This window comes from Aplidium turbinatum, chromosome 3, assembly GCF_918807975.1.
Source record: "Aplidium turbinatum chromosome 3, kaAplTurb1.1, whole genome shotgun sequence".
Classification (NCBI taxonomy): domain Eukaryota; kingdom Metazoa; phylum Chordata; class Ascidiacea; order Aplousobranchia; family Polyclinidae; genus Aplidium; species Aplidium turbinatum.
The window spans coordinates 33,214,083-33,237,626 of NC_137474.1; the positions used below are offsets into that span (position 1 = coordinate 33,214,083).

General features: G+C 36.6%; 1 protein-coding gene across 1 annotated transcript in view; it reads left to right on the forward strand.

The window, feature by feature from the left end:
• Nucleotides 1–23,544, forward strand: part of LOC145766103 (unconventional myosin-Ib-like) — a 35,343-nt gene that overhangs the window by 3,076 nt on the left and 8,723 nt on the right. Inside the window, exons 2-14 of the mRNA XM_082577761.1 lie at nucleotides 6,069–6,184; nucleotides 8,443–8,642; nucleotides 9,679–9,725; nucleotides 10,439–10,502; nucleotides 11,941–12,039; nucleotides 13,813–13,907; nucleotides 15,576–15,723; nucleotides 16,073–16,191; nucleotides 18,539–18,697; nucleotides 19,286–19,453; nucleotides 20,685–20,879; nucleotides 21,361–21,596; nucleotides 23,015–23,164. Of these exons, the coding sequence (XP_082433887.1) occupies nucleotides 6,069–6,184; nucleotides 8,443–8,642; nucleotides 9,679–9,725; nucleotides 10,439–10,502; nucleotides 11,941–12,039; nucleotides 13,813–13,907; nucleotides 15,576–15,723; nucleotides 16,073–16,191; nucleotides 18,539–18,697; nucleotides 19,286–19,453; nucleotides 20,685–20,879; nucleotides 21,361–21,596; nucleotides 23,015–23,164 (1,796 nt within the window). The remainder of the gene's footprint in view (nucleotides 1–6,068; nucleotides 6,185–8,442; nucleotides 8,643–9,678; nucleotides 9,726–10,438; nucleotides 10,503–11,940; nucleotides 12,040–13,812; nucleotides 13,908–15,575; nucleotides 15,724–16,072; nucleotides 16,192–18,538; nucleotides 18,698–19,285; nucleotides 19,454–20,684; nucleotides 20,880–21,360; nucleotides 21,597–23,014; nucleotides 23,165–23,544) is intronic.

Below are 23,544 nucleotides of genomic sequence, written 5' to 3' on the forward strand. Positions count from 1 at the left end.
CGAATAATTTGATTATTTAGATCTGACTATTTTTTTCCTACCAGTTGGAAGATTGAAAAACGTCATGATTGATCACAGAAACCGCCAGACTTTTATTTATTGTTCAATGTTAATGTTATACAGAACTGAATGTTGTGTTTCCTGTAGGCTATTACCTGAGCTGCAATTCAGAGACTATGCAAGAGTAAGAATGGGTTGACACATGATGATTAAAATAATGTAGCAAGAATTGCTAATCCGTATTTTATTAGTCTGGCAATATAATGAGGGGCTGAGTTTAATGCATACTGGGCACTGGCATTGAAGGGATTAATTTTTGCATATATATATATTAGGGTGCGGCTGGTGCCCCTTGTATGGATGTTTCACCCTTACTTTTTTTTGGTGAGGAGGTTAGGGGTATAAAACAATCTGTTAAAATTTCAGGAAAAATAAACAATGTTTAGGGGTAGCAGGTCACTCCCAAACTTTTGAACCCCCTCGCTCACCCCGATAATCACGATTTTACAGTATCTATAGTTATACTTGGGCTAGAGAGTTTATTTGTAGCTCAAAATGACCAGAAACCTCACATTTATATTAGTCTTTCTAACATTATATAGGTCTATTTCCGTTAGAAAAAGAGATATTGCCAAAAATGGTGTTTTAGGGTTTTTATAGAACTTTGGAGTTCCAGCACTACCACATAAGTCATCACAAAAATCAGGAGAATTAATTTCAAAAGCTACCATTGAACATTTCAAGGAATGGAATTGCACTGAGTGTGTTGGAGGGATGGTGTTTGACACAACGGCTTCTAATACCGGTAGTATTATATAGAATAGAAAATTCAGTCAGGCATTTATAATCAGAATTCAGTAAAATACAATTCAAGAAAGGTTAACTCAATACAGTAATATCTATACAATTGCAGAAGGCAGACCAGATTAATAAGATTATTATGAATTATTCTTGTAAAGCTATATTTTATGAGTAGTAAGTAACAATAAAATATGAAACAGTATGCATATTATAACAGAAATATAAATAGATGTACAAAAACAAATGCAGTATCTAAGAGAAATATTATTTCTTAGCAAGTTCAGCAACTAGGCATATAGATTATCTGATTTCAGGATCTCAAACGGCAGCATGTGTATCTATTCAAAAGAAGTTGAATCGAAAGTTACTGTGGTTTGCATGCAGACACCATATAGGCGAAGTTGTACTAACGCATTCATGGAATATTTTAAACATGGAAGCTTCTAAAAGTCCTGATATCATGGTATTTAAAAGGTAAGTACAGAGTCAGATATCTTTCTGTTAAAAAACTTAATCACTGTGTTAGGGCTGAAAGATGATGATGATAAGATTACCGATACGAGTCAGTCAGGTATAGATTTGCAAAAGTTTGGACAGATTTGCAGTCTTTCTTACATAGTTATGTGTTCCATTTAGTGATTTTTCAGTTATGAAACATTTGTCTAAATTTTTGGAAATGGTTTGGTACGGTACTGTATACAAATTTTATTTACCAAAGTGAATGCATGATACATTATTTACCAGATTCAAAGAAAACTATGATTCTTTGACCCATGGAGATGTTGATAATTTGGATATTCCAATCACACCAACTCATCTCCAGGATCGAAGGCATAGCATTATTGATCTATGTAACAAGGCATTGACACAATCGTTTGTATGTGGTGATTATAAAGAATTGGTGCATTTGACGCTGGTTTATCTTGGTGATAGTGAGATAGTCAAAAACTTTGCATTTCGTAAACCAGGTGCCATGCATAAAGCACGTTGGATGTCGAAGTTGTTGTATTGCTTGAAGATGGACTTAATGAGTTCTAAAATTGTGAAGGAATTGCTCAAAGCAAAAGTGGTTACACCACTGCAACAAACCAAAATCCACCAATTTGTCCAGTTTGTAGTTTATTGTTACATTCCATGGTGGTTGACAACCACTGATCCTGCCACTGCACCTAAGAATGATCTTGGTTTAAATAACTCGTTATTGCATTATGTTCGTATTGACCAAACGCTTGCTACTTCTGCCCTCAGAGGCTTTGCAAACCATCTTTGGTATCTCACAGAAGAACTGGTGCCATTGGCTCTTTTCAGTCAACATGTCCCTCCCGAAGAGAAGCTGAAAATGGCTGATTGTTTGCTCTCGGTAAGATCCACAACTGCTTCCAACCGATATGGAACAGGTTTTGGCAGACCGTGTTTTCCCAGAATGCCTACTGAAGAATCCATGGATTTGATACAATTTTTGGAAGTGGTTGGTGAATGTTTTTCTAGGCATTAAAGATTAGGCATACCTTCCTCTCGCGACCAATTAAAAAATGGTCAGAAGATGAGCAGTACAAACAAGCTAATACTATTGTACAAAGTCTTCATGTGGTCAACGATGCCGCCGAGAGAGAGGTAAAGCTATGCCATGATTTTTTTGGGGGCAGCAGAGAGAGAAGATCGTCATCAAGATATTCTGCAAGTGGTTGAGAATGCCAGACATCAGCTACCAAATCAATAAAAATCTGAAATCAGCATCGTGGTTTCTAGCATTATAAATTAATGCAAAACTACCTTACTGCTTCACCTTGCAATGTGTTGAATGTTTGTTTCTGCTGAAATTAAATATGCAAATTACAATAGTCAGCAATTATTTTAAAAGTAGGTATTAGTTACACAATTACACGGTTATAGAACAAGTTTATTAAATAAATTTTATGTATATTATATACCATTAATGCCAAATAATTCTTGTCGTACAAGAGAAAAATAGTTTTTTTCACATTATCTTTATTTCTCAAGGGTATAGACCTATATAATGTTAGAAAGACTAATATAAATATGAGGTTTTTGGTCATTTTGAGCTATAAATCAACTCTCTAGCCCAAGTATAACTGTAGATACTGTAAAATCGTGATTATCGGGGCGAGCGAGGGGGTTCAAAAGTTTGGGGGTGACCTGCTACCCCTAAACATTGTTTATTTTTCCTGAAATTTTAACAGATTGTTTTATACCCCTAACCTCCTCACCAAAAAAAAGTAAGGGTCAATCGATTCCAGTTTTGAAAATCATGGGGCACCAGCCGCACCCTAATATATATAACTGCAGACAGTGCACACCGTTTCGACCTTCCGGTCTCGTCAGTGCAGTGTTTACACTGGAATGGCCATGAAGGTATTATATATATATATATATATATATATACACAGTTGTTTCAATTAATATGAATGTGATGCTGCAATGCTTGAGTTTAATGTTTACATACAACACAAACTGGAATCCCAGTTTTGATCCTGCATAACATAGTGTGCAAGCCTCCAGGTTATGTTTGGGGTATAGGAAAACAATCAGTACATACATGTTGTTCATTTTGATGAGAATTTGCTTCATAGCAGGTGCAAGTTGCTGAATTTTCAATATAAATTCCAAAAATGTAAAGATAGTGGGGGTTTACAGCAAGCAGAGTGTCGTTGCTATGGTCGTTGCTAGGGAAAATTTGCAAGCGAATTCTGCAAAATAGGTGGACTTTCATGACCTCAAAAAATAACTTTATAGTTGAGACACATTCTTAAAATTTGTATATGTTGAAGCTTGGGTCAAAGACACACTCTTGTGAAATTTTCAAATTTTTGAAATGTTGCCCACATTATGAAATGGTCCACACAAGATGGCGCAATTTCACCATTTTCGCAAAATGTCTGGTGTGTTCAAGTTCATTACTGCAAAGTCACTGCAGTTAGAAGCCTCAAACTTTATCAGAGTAATCTTACATATATGAGTGAAAACCAACAGCAGTTTCGTTGCATTGTCATACTTGTTGCGGGAGATACAGGTCTCCAAAGTTTGCAAAAAATACGTCCGCATGTGTAGAAAGGGCCATTTTCAAAGAAATGTAACTCAAATTTGCAACACACTACGTTTTTACCTAATACATGTCTGAAATCAGTGGAAAAATGTCTACCATAATTCCCAGTTTCAGCACTGTAGCTCTCTTTAATCAGAAGATATGATCCTTCAAAAACGCTATAAAATGAGACGAAAACGAGTGATTTGGGGGATGCAAAAGTTTGAGGGGGCATAACTTTTAAACGAAAAGTGATAAAGAGCTAAAATTTTGCATATGTTGCTTAATTATGTTTACCAACATTCTGATAAAGTTTGAGCAAAATCCGGGAGGGTCGGGTGGGAACTTTTTTGAAATTTCGGTGTTTTGACATGGAATGACCCAATTATAAAATTATAAAATAGTGAATCCATTAAAAGACATAGTATAATTCCGTTTAAGTGTCCACTTTGATGTGACACTGCAAGGCTATCAAAATTTTCTATTGCTATATACTCAAACAGGGGAAGCAGTTGATGACCTGTAAAGATAGTTGAAAATTGATATCTTGGTATTTCATTTGGTGTATATTGAAAAGATTGTTCAACAGTGATAAAATAAGATCTTGCTCGTAGCTGTCTCAGTATTTGTTGTTGCTTCAGCTTATGTAATAATATGTATTCCTGATGTCTGTACAGAAAACATTTTCCAATGTCAGAACTGTCATCAATCTGTGACAATATTTAACAAGCAGACATACGCGCCGACTTCCGGGGGGGCCGGGGGGCGGCGCCCCCCGTAAATTTATGGTTGAGGGGCAACAAAAATGGCTATTACAAGTGGTGTTTCAAAGATAAAATACTTGGCGAAGTAGATTTACATTATTTATTTTAAACGGACAAAAGAATGCCAAAAGCGAAAAACAGCCTACGTTGCTCTTGCCCGCAAAACAGCAGCTGATCGCATGGCTTTCTCTGGAACGTAAATTACTACTGAGATGCGCAAATTGCGCATGCTCAATGCTCACAGTCACAGTGCTTATCTTCCCGCGCGTGAGGACAACTTTAAAGTCAAAATGCGTGGTAGCGAAAAAGCGAATGCGAGGTTGAATGTTCATTCTCATTTCACGAGTTATCCAAACGTCCGTGAGATTTTCTGTGACTTCAAATATGAAATCGATTTTAGCAAACTTTATCGAGTTGAAACTACGACACACCGAACAATTACGTGAATACAGCTTAAAGAAAAAATGCATTTTTCAAAACTGTCATCCATGTTTTGCTTCAATGAGCACTGTATTGATGTATATATTTTCACACTATAGACATCAAGAATTATGAGAGAACTGCACTACCGGTATTCAATAATAGACTATAAAGACATACGATAAAAACAAAAGAGAAAACAGTTCGCCGTTGTTAACGCTTTGAAGGTAAGTAATCAGCAGAACGAGCGAAACGAGGTAAATAAAACCGATAGCGGGTTTTCACTCTGCTTGAAATCATGATTTTTTGCGTTTTAATTCGATAACTTCACTGTCTTGATCGTTGTTATTCACTCGCACGACAAAGAAATGAATCGGCTTGTTTTCCAACTGTTCCAATTATGAGCTAACAATATCAAAATGTTTACGATAATGCGTACTGCATGCGTAAAACTTTAAATCGTTTCAAGCAGCGGCTCTAATAAATTCGGTTTGCGACCTAGGTGTCAATATAAACAAGACAGTAAGATTAAACAAAGACTATTTTAATTGAGTAATATGGTTATGATGATGTCATTACCTTTCTCGCCCCCCAATGTTTTTTGAAAAGTCGGCGCCTATGCAAGCAGAAGTTTGAATAATTTAAAGATTTTCTATCTTGCTTCATTTCTCTGTATGAATGAGAACTGTGATAAGAATCTTTGTACGGTGATTAGACAAACGACAGCAGTTCGACACAGCCTAATATCAAGTGGCTGTGTCTTTGGCAGGGCACTTAATGGCATGCCTGAAGGTGGATATGAAAATTAGTTTCTTTGCCATTTTGTTCACTTAATGTAAAATTGTCATCACCATTCACCAGGTAATCAGATCAGCAATCTGATTGCCTGAGATTGAGAGTTCTGATTAGCAATGTACACTCAATTAGTGGTATTCATTTCAGTTGATGCAGAGTGAGTAGTTATAAATATGTATAGCCTATATAATATAATACAGTATAAACATTAAACAATAATAAGTCTATTCACCATTGTATTTTAGACATTTATCGGAAGTGTTGTGGTATCAATTAACCCATATAAAAACCTTCCAATTTATGACTCGGAAACTATAGAGCGGTACAGAGGAAGAAGCTTATATGAATTGCCTCCACACATGTAAGTCCAGGTTCAATATTTTTGCCTTAAGCTTTCATTGACTAAACGACTATTGGTCCAAGAAATGACTTCAGAAAGACATATTATTATTGTCAGTTGGACACATATGAATAAATTGTTTCATCAATATAGCCTAGTTGTTACTCTAAAACCTCTACAGCCTGTTTCACTCTAAAAGGTGGGTCATCAGAAGGTCCTCATTCAAATAGAATTAAATTACCTTCTGATGATCCCTCTTTTAGAGTGAAACAGGTTGTAGTGTAGAGATTTTAGAGAGTACCGGTAATCATAGGCGCCGACTTTTCAAAAAACCTTGGGGGCGAGAAAGGTGATGACGTCATAACCATAACGCTACTTTACTCAATTAAAATAGTCTTTGATTAAGCTTACCGTTTTGTTTATATTGACACCTAGGTCGCAAACCGAATTTATTACAACCGCTGCTTGAAACGATTAGTTTTACGCATACAGTACGCCTAGTCGTAATAATTTTGATATTATTAGCTCATAATTGGAACAGTTGGAAAACAAGCCGATTCATTTCCTTTTCGTGCGAGTGAATAACAACGATCAAGACAGTGAAGTTATCGAAATAAAACGCAAAAAATCATGATTTCAAGCAGAGTGGAAACCCGCTATCAGTTTTATTAACCTCGTATCGCACGTTTTGCTAATTACTTTCCTTCAAAGCGTTAACAACGGCGAAGTGTTTTCTCTTCTGTTTTTGATCGAAACTCGAATATGGATCGAGATTTTCACAAGTGGTTTTCACCTCAAAAAGACTGGTTCAACTTATACACGGGACAAGCTATTGTCCCCAGCTCGGCAGTTTACAAAATTAACGCATTTTTGCTGCGGCAAAATCATTGCCGACGTAGATTACGGAAGGTGAAATGGCGTCGGCCGAAGTAAAAGTTTTGAATACGTTTATTTGCAAAGATTCAAACTTAACTTTCAAATTTAATGATTTCTTGTCAATTCTAAACTTTGTGCACTTGTTGAGCAATATGCAAAGCTCACTAGACAAAACAGCAAAAAGAGCTGTTTTAAGAGATCATTTTTTTTTATTTTTGCGTGTACTATATATATAATCGTTCTTATTACGTAACATTCCATGATCATTAAAGTCGATGTCAAACCTTAGCGGCCGCATAAAACAATGATGTCAGGTTGGCTAGGTGATAATAGCGGTAAGAGACGTCGTTAATGCAGGCAATATCTGCGACCAAGACCATTAAACACCTTTTGTTTTGTCGGTTTTCAATTTAATTCTCACACATTGCGAACAAAACAATGCGTTCTGTTGAATCATAATTGATCTCACAGCGGGGCGACCTCGTTGAAAATAGCTCGTCTAATTTAGCTGGTTTACGTAATACTGCAGTGAATAGTTACGTGACTATTCCAGCAGCGTAAGTTACTCTACACTCTTTGAAATTTCCATACGGTATGATTTCCAAGCTGTATTCATGTAATTGTTCGTTGTGTCGTAGTTTCAACTCGATAAAGTTTGCTAAAATCGATTTCATGTTTGAAGTCACAAAAAATCTAACGGACGTTTGGATAACTCGTGAAATGAGAATAAACATTTAACCTCGCATTCGCTTTTTCGCTACCACGCGTTTTGACTTTGAAGTTGCTCCTCACGCGCGGGAAGATAAGCAATGTGTGACTGTGAGCGTGCGTGCGGTGCACATCTCAGTAGTAATTCACGTTCCAGAGAAAGCCATGCGATCAGCTGCTGTTTTGCGGGCAAGAGTAACGCAGGCTGTTTTTCACTTTCGGCATTCTCTAAGTCCGTTTAAATGATCTAAATCTCTCGCAAAGTATTTTATCTTTGAAACACCACTTGTAAAAGATTTTTGTTGCCCCTCAACCATAAATTTACGGGGGGCGCCGCCCCCCCGGGAGTCGGTGCGTATGCCGGTAATAACTACAGTATATATTTGATGTAATTCGCTCTGCTTGGCTTTTTTCTTGGCATTGAGCACCTTTTGTAGTATTAATAGTGTTTATTGTTTGATTAAATTGTTTTGTATTTTCAGTAAAAAATGTTAAGATGTTTAATCAAATTTGTCAAAAATTACTACTTTAATGTAAAAAGCAATTTTTGGACCTTCCATTTCTCCTTAAAGGGTTCAAATGTACTGCTGTAATTTTTCTGTATTTTGTATTCGTATACAGTGCCAGCACTCCCAGCAGTAGTTTTGGTAAGTTCAATATCCCCTTTTCTCACCTTCAACAATTTATGTTTTTAGCTTTGCTGTTTCCAACTTGGCTTACACTTCAATGAAGCACTATGGGCGTGACCAATGCATTTTAATTACTGGCGAATCAGGTTCTGGTAAAACTGAGGCAAGCAAACTTGTCATGCGATATGTCTCAGCTGTAAGCAGTCGATCAAGTGAAGTGGAACGAATAAAACAACAGCTTCTTCAATCAAACCCTGTGTTGGAAGGTAGTCCACTTAAGATATGTGTGTCAGTCAGGACAATGCGTGACTTTTCACCACGGTTTGCATTCTTGCTTCGGTTCACTGTCTTGTAAATTAACTTTGAACAAAAGCACTTCTTCTATGTCGTTGCTGCCCGATGCTACATTATGCTTGATCTGAAAAGAAAATCGTTTTATTGTATGTATATTGAGTAGATAACATATGCCACCATCCTTATAGACAATTCAAATGAAATATTGAACGAACAGCATTTATTTTCTTTCTATCTTAGCGTGGATCGTTATCTATTTTATATATTAGTGTACTGGGAATACACTATTTTTTGCCCCAATCTATATAAACCAAACTATCAACATAGACTAGCTTTCCTTATTGAAGTCTCGTTCTAAAGTAGAGTATATATCGGTAAGAAATAACAATAAGATCTTCTAAACCAATTCAGGATAAATCTGAGTGTCCCTTACACTTACACACAAAGTTTATTGGCGCTCAGATGGAAGGCAGTAGACCCGAAGTGATAAAGAAATTATTGTGGGCAGTGCTGTATACACATTGGATAAACAACATGCAATAAAAACCAATTGTTTATCTCCGTGAAGGAATGTTAATGTTTTTTGCAGGACAATATGTGCTATGCTTACATTTAGATTGTATATACATTATTGTAAAATGGTAGTTTGTCTGACGCCGTATTCTTTTCTCATCCTTGCATTTAAATTTTATTCTCTGATATCAATATTTAATGGCGTGTGAAGATAAACTTTAAGTGTGTTTGAATGTATGTGGATCATGCCTCATTTGATTCTTCATTCGTGAAGTAACCTTTCCTTCGTCAGTGTTGCCATTAAAACTTGATGACTAAATATTCAAAAATATTTCTACTCGTATTTTATGTTTGATGTATCACTTTTTGCCTGGTTCACTTTTTGTTTCCTAATTGCTTTTTTGCTAGTTTGTTTTTGATTCTTTATTAGTTTAAAGGTAGTTTATCCGTGAATACTGAACAGTTTATACATGTGACATTGTTTTTGTATTGCAGCGTTTGGAAATGCGAAGACAAACAAAAATGACAATTCAAGTAGATTTGTACGTATACAAAATAAGAATCAGCAGACGATTCCAAGTCTTCTTTTTTAGTTTGTGTATTTAAAATCTTTTTTGTAATAATGCACTTTCATGTCTCGTTAATCGCAACCTCCACAATACTGTAATTTTAGAAAATCAACCAATGTTAAATCAACGTAAAAACACACTAAAACAAATTTGTTCCTATTCCAGCAATAGGATAATCCCACACCCCAAAATTCGTCAGTTTTACATTTAACGTCTGCAGACGTTGAATCAATGTAAAAACGATGGATTTTTGTTAGGAAAGTAAGGATAAATTTTCTGATAGTCATAACAGTTTCGTATTTTCTTAATTATGACTGCCATATCATTGCAGCACGTACGTAAGGGAATTCCTTATCAGACCCTTGTAAGTTTTAATTAACAGCCTTAAAAATTCATGGTAAATGAAATGTATTGTAGACCGAAAAACCAAGTTGCAAAAAAAAAAAATTAATTGAAAAACCCCAATCCGCGTAGAAATTACGGCGTTTTGCAATTTGATCACTTGAAGAAATTTCCGTCCTTTACGAAACGAAAAAATACATATCATATAAATCAAATATACTAGTAATAACTATATTTGATTTAATTCGCTCTGCTTTTCTTTTTTGCTTAGCATTGAGCACTTTTTGTAGTATTAATAGTTTTTATTGTTTTTTATCATATTATAAATACTATTTTTTTGACAGGGTAAATACATGGACATAGAATTCGATTTCAAGGGAGATCCTATAGGTGGAGTTATTAGCAATTGTAAGTATTTCCATAGTTCCAAACATAAGCTTGTCTATTTTTGTACTGCAATTAAGTTTTCCGTCAATGTGAGGCCTGCAACATCAACATTCAACAGTTTTACCACAACGAAAAATAAATGTTTCTCGGCAGCCGATTGTAACAAAGAATTGACAGCGATAGACACAGTGTTTCGCCCGAGGCTGGTCTTTTTTTGTTATTATTTTTTTAGGCTATAGTCGCAATTATCGCACCACTAATTTGTGCCACAACGGTATTCGACCACCGGTTTAACCAGTCAGTTTAACTCTTATCTTTGTGGAAAGAAAAGAGCCAGCAAACGCCAGGGGAGGACATTGTGAAAAAGGGAGCGTTCTTCCTGGCAATGAGCACAAAGCTGAGCACTCACTAGTACAGCGAGCAATTGCGATTCAACTGCTCGACTGATTCAGCAGTTGCAATTGCTCGCTGTACTAGTGAGTTGCCACTGGTCAGCCTTGTGCTGATTGCCAGGAAGAACGCTCCTTTCACAACGAAAGGGATGTGTTGGACTATTTTTTCAAATGAGAATGACCTAATTTATTGGCTCATGGCTGTATCTTTTCCACTCCTGCTACAAATAATCTCACATACAGCAACAAGAAGTACTGATGAAGTGATGACGCCATGGCTTTAGTATTAGTTTGTTGTTTTTGGTTCAAACAACTCCCGTGTTTTGCGCAAGTAATTTTCACCTAACCTGGTAATTTAAATTTGTTTTTCGTTTGTTCATTCTGTCAATTATTATTTGTAACTGTACTAACATGTAATTAGCTTTAGCCGTTTGCTCAGCAACTAATTTCATAAATGCATTCATATGATGTTTTTTCTGTGTTGAAATCACAAAATAGTGTGCTTTAAAATGGATAGTATTTAAACGAGAACTGCCAAATCAACTCACTTTGAGATAGAAGGAGTTTTGCAGGCATTATCGGCAGCAGTGGCCGAGTGGTTAGCGCGTTGGGCTCGCAGTCGAGAGCCTGCATGTTCGACTCCAGCCACCCGCACTTGCTGTTGTTTCTCTGGGCAAGAAACTTTACGATAATTGCCTCTACCCAGTGATCGATTTCGAGTAATGGGTAGTACCAAATTTAAGTCATAAGTAAAGTAGACAACCGGAAACAGACATTGCAATCGGCTGCAGCGTGGGTCAGGTGTACGTTGGAAGGCGTACAGCGATGCATAGCGCTCAAGTCCGCTTTCCTGCAATGCAGGATAAATATATGACAAACAAACATTTTTCTAATTTTGAGAATCGAGGCTCATTTTGTGAGTTTTAAATGGTAAATTTGTATATGACCTCTCTGGCTGCGTTGCTTTCAGGTGTAGTTTGCATCATTCTACTGCTTTTGATACTCGAGCACGCTAAACTATAAATATGATACATATTTTTTGTAAGAATTTGCTCTATTTTGTGCAGATTTACTCGAAAAGTCTCGTGTTGTCCGTCAGGCATCAGGCGAAAGGAACTTCCACATATTTTATCTTTTAATGGGCGGAGCATCCCAAACGACTCTAAGTAAGTGTAGCCTTGCAAGCTAGCTACTTTCTTTGCTTTGCTGCATCACTTTTTCCTGATGGCGAAAGTTGTAATGCTGTCGGTATGATTGTCGAAACTTCCTCTCAGTGATTCAGACACATCAGCTGTTCAGACACATTACATGGTCGGAATGGCCCGTTTCGGTGAGTCCGATTCGGTGAGTCCGATCCCTTAACGGGGGATTTTTTCAATTTTTTTTTTAAATTATTGGGTACCGTAGCCTAATTATCATTGCCGTTTTAGGGTTAGGGGTTAGGAGGTAAGGTTAGGGGTTAGCAGTTAGGAACTCACCGAATCAGACTCACCGAATCGGACTCACCGAATAGTAGCAGACCCGACATCAGTGTGCCAGCGCTCCAGTTAGTACGAATCTCTTCTGTTTCTGCATTCTATCTAGTTGGCAAGATTGTTCTTTTGACGTAGATTCATTGTGTGCAAACGCTGATATATTTCCAGTATAACAGATCGTACTTAAATGCGATATGTACTGAATTTTTTTTAACTTTTGTCTGGCTAACTAGTACTATACCATGATTGTAGAGTCAGTTTTAACTTGGTTGATTAAGACTTGATGCTGACGACGTGCTTTGACATGGAAAGGTTCGACGTTTCATCGAGAAAAGCTTAGCTTGTTATTCACTATACAAACTTATGCATGGAACGATAACAGATAACGATAAATAATGGCAACTCTAAAGTTGCTAGTCGGACTCACGAGTCAGTCATCACCTCGCTACAATACGATATCCAGTTATCCACCCTTTTGTGGTTCGCTCGTAGAAGCTAAGCTTCTTGAAAAACCCAATCAGCAAATCAGCGGTTTGCAGACGTTGAATCAATGTAAAAACGACTAATTTGCTGTCTGAAAAGCCACAGCCTTAACAATTGCAATGAGTTCATTCAGCAGGAAAGCACGTTGATTTATTTTTGTATCAAAAAACAAACATTTCGATTGTTTACCTTTACTTTGTTATTTTAATTATAGCATTTGATGTTCAAGCAATCTTATACTAAAAAAACATGCGGAAATTTTGCGCTTAAAACTGAAGACATGTGTATCTTAACTTATTAAGATGGTGATAGCCTATTTTATTGGGCCAATTTACGGCGGATGAAACTCTGTTTGCTTTGCAATAAAAAACTGACTTGAAGGAAACACATCGCTTCGTCGACTTGAAGTGAAATATTATGAAAATGTTGACTGTACTTTTTTTGCTAAGCTAGTGGTATTATACCATTTCGAAGCTGCTAAAGAAACATAGTGAGACCTCTTTTACTGCAATCTCCATTTTCCAACGCGTGGGATTTTCCATAGACTACTTGAGTTTTCCAATACAGGTTGTCGCATTAATTGGAATAGTTTTGCATCAATCATCCACGCTGGCATGCAAACGTGAAAATATATGTCGGAACTGGCCGAACATATGACTGTTTCACAGCTCTGTTTCACAATCTTTAAATTCATCAACTTAATCCGTTTCAAACTTGAATGAGACTGTTCACCAACCATTTAGTTAAATAACATGATATATATACGTTCTTTTGGTGCCAACTAGCAGTTTATCAATCATACATCTTGTGGTAGATAGTTCAGCTTAGTTTGCACTAAAACAACGTATTTCATGTTGTTCAATCCGTTTAAGTTTGTCAATGCTTAATTGTGGTGTAACAAAGTCAACTGTGCAAAAATGTTTTTTCATGTTAATGGCAATGAAAAAGTGGTGTTCTAATGTTATTTTTGCCTTGTTGCAGAGAAACTTATGCTTGGAGACAAGTCCGTTGACTTAAACTACATGAACTGTGCAGAATGTACGAGAGAAGATTCGGAATTATTTAAAAATGTTATGGTGAGGTTTGGTTTGAAAAATAGTAGAAGAAGAAGAACTTATTCGGGATTTGATTGTCTTGAAATTCTGCTAGATTAAAAAAAAAATTCGTGATATCTTGCTGATGTAGTCAGGTAACTGGCAGAACAGATTTGAGTTTGTCTTCTGATTGTTTTTGTAGTAAGTATTGTAAATTTAAAACAATAACATAAAATTTCAGCCAACCTTCTATAAAGCAGATAAGTTCCAGTCAACCATATTCATCCACTACAATCGAAATCCGTTGTATCTAAAGTTTTCTCAACTCCATGACGTGTAGAAAACTATCTGAATTTGCAATTTAAATAATATATTTGATGTACACAGTTATTTGTTTATTTACAGGTGACGTATTTATAATCTACAGATCGCTGCAGCAACCGCGTGATATTGCGAGCGTCTGTCTGCACAGATTCGAATGCATGTGTAAAAACTGCAAACAAGTTAACTTGTGATTATTCGGACATTAAGCATAAACAATTACACAATTACACATATCCTACAAAGAAGCTAATTTTTTGAGCAACAACCGGTAAATTAAAGTGTTGCCAGTTGAGCAGCCGGCTATTTGACTTCAGTAAAATCTATCAAATCAACTCCACTTCAGTTTTTTTACTGTTTCTTGTTACAAGAATTCGTTTTCCAGTGTTTTCGCTTGGTCAACTTTCATGCTCACATCATTGTAATAGAGCTGCAATACAATAAAACGCATCAGACCGCATTCGATTTTCTAGTTTAAAATGTGACAGCTAAAAAGAGAATTGTGGACTTCTTTCTAATACCCCTCCCCCCCCCTTTGCGTTTGACCTCTTACAAACGTCATGAAAGTGTGATTAGTTGTTTGCCATGGATTTCATACGTTCGATTCTAAGTTAAACTTGCGATTGCATAATGAAGTAACTTCCTTTGACACATGATTAAGTTAAAATACCTTTGAAGAACCACCTGTGTTGTTCTAGTTTAGAGTTTTTTAATGGAATGAAAACCGACTTGCTATAATCCCGTGTAGTGTTACTGGCAACATACATTTGAACTGCTTTTCGAAACGAAAACGAATTAAAAAACGCCCATTTTCTAATTATAACCAGCAAGTAATGTTGTATAAGATTAGCCAACCATACTCAGCTTGCATTGACGATATTTTGTTAGTTTGCAACAGCTAGGTTACTCATTTGGATTGGTTTTGTATATAAAACAAACAATATGACACAACGCTCTTTTACCAAAAAAAAATGAACAATGAATATAATTTGACACATGGAAGCTCACCTAAATGACCGGGCACCACAGTGAGCCGTACCCAAACATCTTGATGCCACAAACACAATGCGCACACTTATTTGGCAGGCATCTAACTACATGTACCTAAAAGACGTGGGACCCCTCATGCCTTGGTGGTAGCGCAGCTTATTTTCTCTATCTTTACACCTTAGTACAGCTAGCTTTGTAAATTTATGAAGAATGAACTACAGTTATGGTTGAGCAATGTAGATATTTTGAGTTATCATCTTGGCGTCTATGCCACTGAGAAGGTGACATTTTTGGAAAAGTACTACTGCTTTTTGCCCTGAGATAATTAAAAATAGAGCAATTGATTATGTGGAGTGAAATGTTGCTGACTCAGCATTCTCAAGACTTTGTTTCCAACAGAACGCTTTCGACGTGATCGGATTTTCCAAAGAAGAAGTGGACAGTGTCCTTCAATTGATTGCTGCCATTCTCAAGATAGGAAATGTCAAATTTCGTTCTCTGTCCAGTAAAAACGGAATGGAAAATTGCGTCATAGACAACACAAATGGTGAGTGGATGTGGTGGAGTGTTTTTTTTTATTGTTAACTTGCAGGTCAAAATATCTTCATAAACATTGTGACCACTAAAAAATACTTGACACTTGTTCCGCAGTTTATACGTCTTACACTTAACATCTCTGAGCCAGAAAAAAAAATTGGACAAACTTGTGAATCAAATAAAGCATGCCAGTAGCAATACCAAAGTCAAAAGTTTTCGCTTACAAACTCTCCAGGCTGAAAAAATGATCAGTCTTGTGCTTTAAAACAAGCGTTTCCAGTCGAAAGTAAAGTTTAAGTTTATATACTTCATACTTCTTAGCAATGAGAATTTAAGGATACACTTCAATCATTTTTCAGAAGTGGCCGAGATTTGCCAGCTTCTCTCAGTGAAATCCTCCATCCTTACAAGCGCTATGACAGAGCGCAGAGTGGTCACCAAACAAGACACCGTCACTTGCAACCTCTCAGCAAATGAAGTGAGTGTCCGTCAAATGTAATTTGTTGGATCGATATGGCCAAATGTTAAATACTGCTCTTTTTGTATGAGCAGTTACTGCACCAGTGCACTGCCGCAGTCTTTGCTTCTGAAAAGTGAGTGGCGTCTTTCGATAGAGTGATTTGTTTTAAGTTTGTTTTCAGCATAAGAGTGCAACTTTGATATTTTACGATATCTTTTGAAATCACAAAAACATTGAATGGAAAGAAGTGTGCTAGACATCGTCGTGGGTCTGCTACTATTCGGTGAGTCCGATTCGGTGAGTTTCTATCCTCTAACCCCTAACCCCAAACCCCTAACCCTAAAACGGTAATGATAATTAGGCTACGGTACCCGATAATTTAAAAAAAAAATTGAAAAAATCCCCCGTTAAGGGATCGAACTCACCGAATCGGACTCACCGAATCGGACTCACCGAAACGGGCCATTCCGAAATTACCCCTAGGACAGCAAAATCCGTCATTTTTGCATTGATTCAACGTCTGCAAGCGTTGGTAACGTTAAAACAATGTAAATAACTTTGAATTGTTTGAGCTGTAAGATCTTTGGACTGGTCAAAATATTTTCAAGATTAGCAACGTTGAATTAATGTAATAAGTGCAACTTTAACAAATGTTTTTGGCAAGGGTTTCAAGAACTCATTATTATAAATAAGCGGCTTCAATGTTTGCTTTAAGTTTAAAGCTTTTTTTTCTAACGAATCTATCCTTCAATGTATTGTTCACTTGGACCTTGTGTATATTTAACTAAGAATCCTACACAAGCGTTAGAGAAGAGATAAGCAAACTTTTATCTTTATCGAATAAATGAAGGCATTTTCAAAAGTGTTTCATCACCGTACATCAGGTACACGTTACTGTAATTGAAACCAATATTTGAAACAGTCGTGTTGACATTCGCTGTTAATTCACAGAAAAAAAATTTGCTGAGTAAATTGAGTCGGTTTTTCGTCGTTGTAAGGCTTAGAATTTAAGCGATTGCTTCCTATTGTGGATCCACAGACCCTTATTAGCCCGCGCCGGTCCAGTCCATGCAGAATATTCAATTTCATTGGTTTATCTGCACTAGTTGGATATTAATTATTATGTCAGCACATGAGCTACATTGTTTCGTTTTATTTCATCTCATAATAGATCAACATCCGATAGCTTCTTTATTACAACACATCCACAATGGGGATCATTAAATTTCTAGGCATCAAAATCTAACGCTTTTGTAAAAACGAGGAATTTTGCCTACAAAGGTTCCTAACACCTGGAGCAGCGATCCACCCATCTACTGTATATGCAATCGACAAAGATAATTTTCCGCAATTGTTTTGAAATAGCAAAGGGTCCAAAACAAAAAGGCTGAGCATTGTTGTTTTATGGGAATTGTTGGCTGACCCGTTCAAGATAATGTTTACCAAACTTGATCTCATTTCACAGACGTACGCTCGTATTTGCGTCGCTTTTTCGTCAAATTGACGATGATTCAAGGTCTGGCGATGTTGAATTATTTGAAAAATAATCTGTACCTACTCACCGGAACAATCTGCTTTAACCCAGACAACACTTAGTGCATTTTTTACATTGATTCAACGTCTGTAGACGCATAATCGTCGTAATATCATAATTTTTCAACATGAGATGTTTATACGTAAGCATAGCCATGTTGATTCGTAACCAAATAGATTTTCTCCTAAAGCCAAACTTTTCTTATTGAATGCTTACAGACACCGCTCCACAATGCGTTTTTCCGTTAAAACAGCGTCGATACATATCAAAGCTATGTCAATACCTGTAGTAAACGTATAGTTTGCCTGTCATTCGTAAGAAGGTCATTTGGTCCAATTTAAAAGACGCCGCAGGGCATCCTCATTAACGAGATGTTATTCATAGAAAGGACCGAACTTCACTTTGCCGGTCACGATCACTGCGTCGTGTTTGGTAACATCTAATTTGCATTGTTTTGTACAAGTGTATGTGATCCTTGCATGACTTGCTAGGTCCTTAGAACTGGTATATAAAACTGTGTAAACTGTTCAGTTAATCAGTAATAGATTGTAAACATACAAACGCGCGTTTTAATAATTGACAATATTATGGTAACTATTAAGGACTTTCACCGTTTTGTAACAAAAGCGTCGGAAATTTGTGCAACATTTATATGCTTTCTTCTACAGTGTTTTGGAGTTGAAATTTTCATTTTTTTTTTTCAAAGATTGATCAGAATTTAATGAAATGTTTTCCAGCTACTTCATTGCTTTGTGACTACAATTTCCAAATCTCCGTATTCTGTATCGTTAAGCTGACCAACTTGATTTTTGATCATCTTATTTTTCATAGGCTTCCTACAGTAGAGATGCGTTGTGCAAAGAGATATACGATCGTCTTTTCTCATGGCTCGTGGCTCGCATCAACAGCAGCATCAAAGCCTCTCAAGCCAAACACAAGCAATTCCGAGTGATGGGCGTGTTGGACATATATGGCTTTGAGGTTTTTGAGGTCAGTCTTCGGGTCTTGTACATAATCACTGCAAGCGCGTCTGAATATTTGGCTGTTTGAGTAATTAAGTATAATTAATCATGTCTTTGTATGTAGTTTTGTGAAAGATCGATTTTAAATTAAATTTTCTTCCCATCTATTTTGCTTAATCGAATGTAACATTCACATTACAGAAATTGGTTGCGTGTCACTTAATGACATCACAAAAATAAGAACATCCGCACTCCCACCACAGAACTTCACTTTTATAGAAAAGTAGGGAAATCGAATGTTAGGAAAGAACAACAGAACGCTATTTTGTGAACTGCCATCCCAGCCGGGGTTATGGCGTGTTTATGTTCATGGATTAATATGTGTTCAAGGAAACAGTAGATTCCAAGCTTGCAAAATCGGTCCCTTATACACTATACAGTGATTCATCATCTGTAAATGTTAAATCAATATAAAGGCATTATTTTTCTGGTTAGGTTGAATTTTCATTCGCACACGACGTAATGTGAAAGAAATCAATGTATTAAATTCTTTTTATAAGTGAATACCGTACGCTAAATCTATTCAGAGCTCCAAATAGTTTTGATTTCGCTGCAGAAAAACAGCTTCGAGCAATTCATGATCAATTATTGCAATGAGAAGCTCCAGCAGATCTTCGTGGAGTTGACTCTTAAGGAGGAGCAAGAGGAGTATGTCCGAGAAGGAATTGAATGGCTCCACATAGATTATTTTAACAACGCCATCATTTGTCAACTCATCGAAAGTGTAAGTTATATCCTCCTGTTGTGTTCCCTTTGACTTATTTGAGTGAAAGATTACTTCATTACTTAATTTTCAAAATAACGGTTGATTTACTGTCTGGGATATTTTCGTTAAAGTATAGTTGAAACACTTATAAGATTCGATACAGTGATAGGCACATGTGAACAACTACAAAACAATTGGTTAAGAAGCTAGTAACGCTGAAACAGCCGTAGCTAGAGATCCAGTGCAGTGCTTTACCGAGCAACTTGGTGCAGTGCCATGTTGTGCTTAATCTATTTTTGTCCAGTTTTAAAATAGAGTTTCTGAAATGTTCGAGCTGTTTTTAAGTGCTCGCAAAAGACTGGGCTGGAATACGATATTTTAATATATTGCTTCGTTTCATTAAGTCTGGTTGAGGTAGACCGCTTAATCATATTTGAAATGTTGTATTCGGTTTTTAACCTTTAAAATTGGAAAATTTTGATCAAAAACGCTTTCGCGTTTTTGTTTGCTTTATAATTACTTAGTTGCTGAGCGATGGATTCAAGTTCACTTGCCCCGCTTTACGTCATTTTCTACTTATATGTTCTTTGGCTAATGACAGTTGTTTGAAAACCAGCAATCATTGACGTTGAATCTACGCAAAAATGACCATGTTTACGATCATACAAACGTGACGTTGCAAGTTCAACTCTCCACGATCCTACCGGAGATACGTTTCATCTGGCTGCTGAAAGATGCTAGGCTTATAAAGCTATTTTCAATCCTCTCTATTGAAGGCATTATACAAATTCATACAGTGCGGTTATACGTATTAAAAGACCGGCATCTTCATATTACCATTTACTGTATTTTCCAAGTCTTTCGTATTTGAGAGCGTCATAGGACTTGTGAAATAAATGAAGTAAAAAAATTGTCATGGCCTGCAGTGCTATTGAGATTGGAATATGTCGTAGTTCTTACATAATTAAATTGAGGGGTTTATAGATGTGTTGACCACGATAGAAGAGTGATTGCTTGAAATTTGTCAATTATCTTTTCTGTAACATACATGCCACATGAAAGAGAAAGAATTTATTATTCAGAATTTAGAATTTATTATTTTTTAGAATTAAGCACGAAACCAGTTTTTAAGTCAAAATAATAATGACCCTGGTTAAAAGTCATCTTACAAACTAAAGATAATATTTCCTGAATGATTAAATTCCTGAAATTTCATAAAACCTACTTGACCTTTGCAATGCCACTTCAGCCACGCTCAGGAATCCTTTCCATGCTTGACGAGGAATGCTTGAGGCCTGGTGACGTCACTGATAGAACCTTCCTGGCAAAGCTCCAATCAACTTGTGGAAAGCATGAACATTTCGAAAGTCGCCAGGACTCCAAGTTTTTAACTGATAAGTCTCTTCCTTATGACGCGTTCAGAATCCAACATTACGCTGGGAAGGTGAGCGTTGATTTGTTAAAATTGTAACTGAATTAATTTCTAAAATCTGTTTTGTTTCTGGTAAATCTCCTAAGGCCTCATCTAATTTTGTTGTATTGCAGCAGGCTAAGTTTAATGCATTATTTTAGTACAAAAGCTAATTTTGTTGTTTTTATTGAGGTACTGTAGTATAATTATTTTTTTTTTAGTTTTATTTCAAACTGCAATATACCCAATAGTGTGTTATTAAAACCGACACTGCTTGGCATTAGTAAGGAAAAAACAGGAACATTTACTTCACAACCGGTGCCATCAATTCTGTTGTTCTCGTTTGGGCCTACTCTTGCCAACTCTACAATGATATATTTCTCCCATTACGTCTTTTCAGATCAGAATCTTTATATGGGGGTCTCAAGGGGTAGGCTTATGCCTATTGATAACCCCCCAGGCCCCCATTTAAAATTCATCTCATGAAAGTTTTGATCAACCCTATTTTTTAAAGGTAACCTACTTAGTTGAAAATTTTATCGACAAGAACAACAACGCCCTCTTTCGAAGTCTCTCGGCAGCTGCATTCCACTCTAAACACCCTCTTTTGGGGGGATCCAAAGGCTTGTTTCCCGAAGGAGACCCATCCTTGTCTGTTTTGAAACGGGCCCCAACCATTGCAACCCAATTCAGAAGTTCAATGAATGCACTGATGAAAAACTTGCTCATGAAGAATCCAAATTACATAAGGTAGGCTTTAAAGAGAAAACGTTTGTACAGGCAATCTAACTCAGCTACTTAGTTATCAATTTAATGCCGTTGCAAAGTCGTCAAACGTTCAAATTATGCAAAAATGGCAGCTTTTGTCTCTTGGAAACATTTGGTTATATATTGTTATCATCCGTCATATGTGTAGTGTCCCACTTAGCAGAGTTGAAATAATATTTTCATAGTTCCTATAGCTCTCGCACATAAAGTTTAAATGATGTTTCATTCTTCAATCACAACACTTCACAATTTATCTCCAATTTTCTAGGAAGTCCGATTAATTGTTTATATTTGATCATATTATTGTTTTGATTCGTATCTAGACACGACACTAGTATTGCTCTTTAATGGCGGTCACGTATTTTCAAAATAGACTTTAATTAACGGACTGTAACAGTATCATGATTTACTAGTACAATATATAACTTGTTTAATGTTTATAGTGTGAGGCTGCAAGCTTTTATTGCTACAGTTTTTGCAATGATACAGTTTTTTTCTTTATCTGGCTGTGACGCCTTTTTAGCAGAATCGTTGTTTACAGCTTTAAATAGAGCACTCGTGCATAGTTTAACTACAATTCTACTTTACTGAGCTATTTTAGCTCGATTCTCTTGTGTTGTTTCGCTAATTACTTGTTTCTACATAGAAACAATCTTTATAGTCTATTTCACTATATGCTCCATTCGAAAACATTCACACGCAAAGATCAATGTGCTGGGCTGCTGTAACATTCTTTTTTCTTTGATACATGTTAACTAAAATTGATATCTCCGGAAAATTCTATTCCCTCAAACATCTTCAATTTAAAAAATTGCTCAGAAAAAAACAAACTCGACCCACAAACTGATTCAACAAAGCTAAATCAACTTCGCATCGTTCTGTTTTTCAACTTCTTCAAATATACATAGCTCTGTCAGCTTGATGATTACTGTGTGCTTTCGTTAGATCGTTATGCAGGGATACCTGATCTCACTAGATCCCACGTATTGTGTAGACCAGATACCATAGATACTAGATATTGTTTTGTATAAATTTTATAATGATTTGTTTTTGTTGCATGGGAGTACCTCACTGCTGACAGTGTCAGATTTTTTAAAAAGTCGCAATAATAATCAGGGTGGAAAACAGAAAAGCCACTTTTACCAATTTAGTAAACTTCGAGAATACACATATATCAGTTCCACAATTTTCATTCACCAAACATGGGTTTGTTTATTGTTCAGGTTCATATCTATGTTTCCTTAATTCAGCTAGCATCCAAAGCATCTAAAAACGTTTTACCAAATTGTTAAATGTTTTGTGAAGAGCAGTCAATTTTACGTTGGATAGATGTCTAGTGACGTTGTGATACCGTGCGTTTTTGCAATTAAAACTTTTCAGCAAAAGTTAATCCCTTGCAGGTGCATCAAACCAAACAATCTGAAGCGGGCGGCGGTTTTCAGTTCTGATTTGGTGCGCCACCAAGTGAGATACCTTGGCTTGTTGGAGAATGTTCGCGTCAGAAGAGCAGGCTACGCTTATCGGCAAAAATACGAGGAATGTTTAACCAGGTAGGTACTAAAACTAAGGTATCGCTGTAAGCACGTTTGCAGCTCAGCCATTGTTGGGTGGTGCTAATATTGGCAAAGCTTTCAAATAGAAAAGCTGCATTTTGACACGAATATCTGCCCAGATACCCCAGTTACCCATGCTGGACTTGACTCTGCAAGCCAAAAATTAAAAAGAATCTAGCAACCATGGTTTAAATCTCGGGTACCTATGCAATTGAGCAACGTGGTTTAAGAACAGCTCTCCGTTCAGCGCCAGGCAGTGGAGGGGAATTTACATGATAAAGCAGAAACTAATAACCAGGGTACGACTCCGACTCTTCAGGTTATAACCGGCCGACTCCGGAAACGCCAAAATCCCTCCGACTCCACAGCCCTGTTGC